At 42.7% G+C, this 6,000-nt stretch overlaps 1 protein-coding gene across 2 annotated transcripts in view; it reads right to left on the minus strand.

Moving 5' to 3' along the window:
- Nucleotides 1–6,000, minus strand: part of Nfkb1 (nuclear factor kappa B subunit 1) — a 127,068-nt gene that overhangs the window by 26,744 nt on the left and 94,324 nt on the right. For both annotated transcript variants that reach the window (XM_029560234.1, XM_029560233.1), the window contains exons 10-11: nt 3,424–3,515; nt 1,893–2,031 (exon numbers count right to left, since the gene is read on the minus strand). In XM_029560234.1, coding sequence (XP_029416094.1) covers nt 1,893–2,031; nt 3,424–3,515 — 231 coding nt within the window. The remainder of the gene's footprint in view (nt 1–1,892; nt 2,032–3,423; nt 3,516–6,000) is intronic.

The raw sequence follows: 6,000 nt of genomic DNA on the forward strand, positions 1-6,000 counted from the left end.
TGGAGAGGGCATACCTCATAAAGAAATGTGGTCTCACAGAGGAGCTCTCAACATTCCTGTCACAGTACAGACTCTAGCAGAGGAAGGCCCGCTGCAAGGATCAGCACTATACTGGGCCATCGTGAATTTAACACTGAGGGTCTCAATGTTGCTGCACCTTTGTGGTTTCCAACCTTGGCTGGGTCCCTGCATCTAGAGACAATCACATCACTGACCTCCTCTCACAGCCTCTCTCCCTCTAATACAGAAATATCTTATTTGTTGGAGTCTAGGCATTTGTTTAATTTTAAAGTTTATGGATTTCTTTTTAGAATCACGACTTTCAATATGGAACATTCCAAATAGATACAAGGACGCTAATTATATTACTGTACATTCCTACCCTTAAACTCCATGGGGTCAGGGAACTAAGAAATACCTGTCTCAACTTTGAGCCCTGCCTTTTGACTGGCCTTCTAGGAATCTGCACTTGAACTACACTGAAGCATGTTTTCATTGAGCTTCTCTTTCACATTCTTTTCAGATGACAGTTTTCCTTTATCCACCTAACCATGTCATAAGTTTCTGGTCTGGGAACCTTAGAACCATCCAGCACTCTAAGTCTCTTCCCCGTTTCTCTCTCCCAACACTCAGGTCTTCAGGATGCCACTGTAACACTTTCTGCAGGAATCACCTCTGCCTTTCACTCCCAGGCACTGGAAACTTTTCTAACCTCACCGCAGGGCCTTTGGATTCTAGCCTCATTTTGACTGTGTCTGAGCCTAGCTTGTTGCCTCAGTGTGAACCTAAAGGACCCAGGGGCATCATCCCAAACACAGGCAGGCCTAGCCATCTCCCTAGAGTCAACACAAGACCCCCTGACAACCACACGAACACTCCACATCCCAGCCTGGCCTCCCTCACCTGCCTCAGCCTTCCTCATCCATCTCAGCACTCATAGTGATTGCTTTTCCTAGGACAGTGCACACCTCTGTCTTTGAGCATCTCTAAATTATGAAAATATAGCTTTGAGTGCTGTTTATTTTCAACAATATCCCAAGTCATATCCCAAATGACATGTCCTGAGGAGGTCTTTGTTTTTGGAGGCCTCTTTAGAACCAAGGATCCAGGGTTGTCTCCTTAAAAATTTCATATGTATTTGTAGATGCTTCACTTGGGGACTTACTAAAATTCTAATTGGAGAGCTGGGGCCCAATGGTAGAACACCTGCCTAGCACATACAAGGCCCTGAGTTTGATCCCAGCACCTTACACAAAGTTGTAATTTGCATTCTAAACGTCTTCACTTCCTGAGGTGTCTGTAGTGAGGAAGAGAATGGGGACTTCTTTACTGTCCAGTTCTGTACTGTATGGTGCTGGGTTTTCTGTTTAGTACCTGAGTCTGCTATTGAGTGGATTATTCTCTTAAGCATCTTATTTTTTCATCTCAGCTGAATCCTGAATTGCCCAACAAATATACTTATTCATTCATTTATTTGTGTGCATGCACATGCCATGACATTCAGGTGGAGGTCAGAGGAAATCTTTTGGCAGTCAGGTTTCTCTTTCCACCATGTAGGTTCTGGGGATCAAACTTAGACAGTCAGGCTTGGCAGCAAGTGCCTTTGCCCACTGAGCCATCTTGCCAGCCCAATGTTAAAGTTTAAAAACTAAAAGATAAGTTCTCAAATGTCTAAATCACATACAAGTTTGGCAGTAACACCATTATTTTAAAACACCGGGGCTAATTCTATGACTTTAACATAGTATATTACCTGCCTCTTCTTTAAAAATAAACACCATGGGTCTAGGCACCAGTTTCTAGGAAGCTGTGCACAGGAGGTGACTCACTGATCATTCCTAATCAATGTCTTCTTATCAGAACAGGTACAATAATCTAAACAACCAAGTTACCTTTGATTTCAGGATAGTAGAGAAAAGGTTTTGGTTCACTAGTCTCCAAATCAGATTTCCTCCGAAGTTGGACAAACACCGAAGCTGGTTTTGTAATGTTGACATCCTTATACTTTGGAGTTTTAAAGACGATGGCAAACTGCAGGGTACAAAGATCCAAATGTTGGTCTAGGATATTGGGTTTTCTAGCAATGACACAGATTAAGTACATTCTTTATGCTTTTATTTATATTTAATGCTTAAATAGAGTATGAGAAAAACACAGCACCTTGGAGAAAGTTCTACAGTGCTTTATGCCCATATACTTTTTCTTGTTTTGTTTTTTTGGGGGTTCTTTTTGAGGTAGGATCTCCTTGTAGCTTCAGCTGGCCTGGATCTCACAGTGATCCACCTGCCTCTGACTCCCCAGTGCTGGGATTAAAGGCTGCACCACCGCACCCATATTATTTTTATCACCTTGCCACTGTGAAAATGAAATACAACAGTATGGCAACGGATCACATATGTCTATTAGTTCTCTTTCACATTAGCCTTAAAAGCCTGTAAAGTCATTTACAGCAGCATCAGAAGGATGGCTGTGGAATGAGACAGAGGGGTGCTACTGCCAGCCTGTAGGCCAGTAATGCAAAAGGGAAACAGCATGTGCAGGGGCATCCACAGTGATTCCGGGTGGTGCTGGAGAGTTTGGCATTGAACGCACTTAGGTGTGTTATTTTTCTATGTTTACATTCATAAGGATCAAGATTTCGAACATACAGAAGAGATACACAATGGCACACAAGAAAACTTTCCTTGTCTCCCTGTATCGCATTCATGTACTTCATCAGTGCCGGATCCATAGACATGTAGTTATTTTCTCAGACTTCCTTCCAGAGCATCATGAACACAATCACTTTTATATACACTGTGTTCTGCGTCTATCTTTACAAATCTTGGCATTCTATCTTTAAGATCTATGTAGTTCAAAGAGCACCTGTTCTCTGAACTTCATGATACTGTATCATACAGATAGACCCCAATTTATCTAACTTTATCATTTACTGATGGACATGTGGATTGTTTCCAATGTTTTCAAAAAGCCATTTCTCAATCATTTCTAAAGAGCAATTATCCCTGTGGTGGCTCAGCGTTTTTAGCTCCTCGTCACATAGTCAGCTGCCAGTGGAAGACCCTGGCTTGTCAGGATGATATCCTCAGTCTTCTGGAATTTTTGACACAATTCCTTTTAACAGGTCTCACCATAAAGGCTTTGTTCAACAATAAACATTTTCTCCGAGGGAACTCAAGGCCACTACCTTAAGGACTAGAATAACAGATACCAAGTGACATATGTGTGAGCCAATGGTCTAGGAGCACTTCATCTATAGTTCTATGTTAGGGCACTTTTCAGGAAGACCTGCAAGTCTTAAAAATAGTACCATTTTACAGATGCTAAATAGATTTTTCCTTTTTAATATGTGGAAATTGAATGCTGAATTTCAACAAGGCAGAAGGTATAACACAATGAAAACCATAATAATAATCCACCTACTTGTCTATGAACATCTGTGGGGGAAAAATCTCCAAATCCTTCCCAAACTCCACCATTTTCCTCCTCTTCATAAAATCGAATCTGGATGTCATCTGCAAACAGTCATATTCAGCTGTGTAACTGCACTGAGTGTGATGCTGTGCAAAAGCATGCTGAGAAACAGCTGTTCACAACTCTGCTTAATATGCAACTGCTCTGAAAATAACAGCAGCGGCTTTGAGTCCTTTAAAAATTTTAACGATTATTACTCCAGGGATGGGCCATACATTTCACTCAGTGGCCACAGATCAATCTTTTTTAAGTTTTCTTTTAGTCAGTATCTGAATTTCCCACTTCTCCACCCACCACTTCACTCCTGGGAAATATGAAGGATGACAGAAGCAAATCAGAATCTCTGTGATTCAACTCAATATGTAGAGGTGCATAATAACACGTGACCTAGATGATGTCCTATGTGCTTTGCATGCAAATATGAACTCATGCAGTCCTCAGGTCTGCCTGTGAGGAGGGGCACTAAAACCACCCTCATTTTGCACAAGAGAACCTGGGCTCCAGAGAGCTGCTTTTTAAAATCATCACATATATTTATTTGTGTGTGCATGTGGATGTGTACACATACACATTCGTATACCACAGTGCATACATGGAAGACAGATGACAACTTGGTTCTCTCCTTCTATCATGTGGGTCCCAGCAATCGAACTCAAGTTGCCAGGCTGGGCAGCAAGTGCCTTTACCTGCTCCATCTCGTGAGCCCAAGAGGGCATCTTAAGTAACTTGCCCAAGGTTGAAGAGCTAGTCAGTGAAGGAGCCAGGATGTGAACATCATAGCCTGGGAGACCAGTTCTTAAATGCTCTATATACTGCCTCTGTGTAAAACTTCATTATTCTCTAGGGATTGGTTTAAATACCATGATGGCCATGTCTCCTTATGATGAAAGAATTACTAATTTCACTCTCTAGTTACAGACTAATTCTGCAGAAATATGACATGGAACTCAGGTTGGTATCTCCCTGACTTCACATCCCAATTCAGGGAAGGACCACACTAGTGACTAATGAAGTAAAGTTGATATTTGTATTTTACTAGAATTTTATCTCTCTCTCTCTCTTTTTTTTTGGTCTTTTGAGACAGGGTCTCCCTGTAGCCCCAGCTGTCCTGGAACTCACTATGCAGACCAGGCTGGCCTTGAACTCACAGAGATCCACCTGCCTCTGCCTCCCGAGTGCTGGGATTAAAGGCTCATGCCACCACACCCAGTTAGAATTTTAGATATATTAGAATTGAACAAAATATCTCACTGTCTCTGGACCAGTCCTCCTCTGGGTAGGTTTACCCTGGACTTGGTAATTCAGACTCTTTAAGCCAAGAACACAAGAACAAGTAGCTGTAGAGATGGCTCAGGAGTTAAGAACATTGGCTGTTCTTGAAGAAGACCCAGGTTCAATTCCCAGGACCCATGTGGTGGCTAACAACTGTCCATAACTTCAGTTCCAGGGGACCCAACTCCCTCTTCTGAAGGCACTGAATGCCATGGGTGCACTTACACACATGGAAGCACAACACACATACACATAAAATAAAAATAAATAAGTAAAAAAATTAAAGAAAAAACAAAAGAAGATAACCTCTTGTTCTTATTGTCTACGTCTCGGTCTGTCTCTGTGTCTCCCTCCCTCCCTCCCTCTTTCCCTCCCTTTTCATTTTATTTTCTAGTGTGCTAGGGAACTGTAACTGCATCCTCGTACTAACATCGAATTTATCACATTTTTATTTTGGTTGTACAGTGTGGGGGATTCTAACCACACATGTAAGAGGCTGAAAACAGTAAGAGTCTTAACAACTCTCCTGAGATACGCTGCACCTTCTTGGGCACCTTTGCCATAGTGACTGACGGCACAGTTCCAGAGGAGGCCAAGAATCTTGTAGCCCAGCCACCTCCTTTGGGCAGAGGAATCTGCTGCACTGAGACACCTCAGGACCAGGATCATGGTTTGGCAAGTTACATTTCACCCCGTAGTGGCATCTTTTGTCAGCAAGTCTAATTTTGGAGAAGGAATGAGGTGGCGCAGGGCATTCAAGTTTGCACCAGCTTTGCATTCTGGAGATAGTGTCCTACCATCAAGAGCTGACTCTGGAAATGTTACACCATGTCTTTCAGTGGTGTGGTTGGTTATTTCTGGTTGCTTCTCCCAAGGGCAGGGCCTCCAGAGCAGATTGGTACCTAAGAGCTGGCTCTGAGTCCACCTTCTTACCAGGCCACAAACTTGCTAGAATGGGTCCCCAGGAGCACAAGCATCCCCATCCCCAGGTTCACTAGGGTCATCAGTGGGAACCCAATATGGTCAAGCCACTGTCGTAGCATGAACTAGATGGTTTCCTAAGACATCAGTTGTTAAGCCATTTCAGTGCAATAATAAAGATTTAAGAACCACATTACAAATCAGGGTCCTGGCATCGTGTTTGTCCGCGGTACACACAGCCAGGAGTCTGGAAATGAGCATGACTTGGACACAGCAGGTTGGTAGAAGACTGATACCAGTCTAAGCACAGAAAGCAAACTTTTAAAAAATAAA

The sequence above is a fragment of the Nannospalax galili genome, unplaced genomic scaffold, assembly GCF_000622305.1.
Source record: "Nannospalax galili isolate Female #2095 unplaced genomic scaffold, S.galili_v1.0 scaffold189, whole genome shotgun sequence".
In the NCBI taxonomy this organism is placed as follows: Eukaryota; Metazoa; Chordata; class Mammalia; order Rodentia; family Spalacidae; genus Nannospalax; species Nannospalax galili.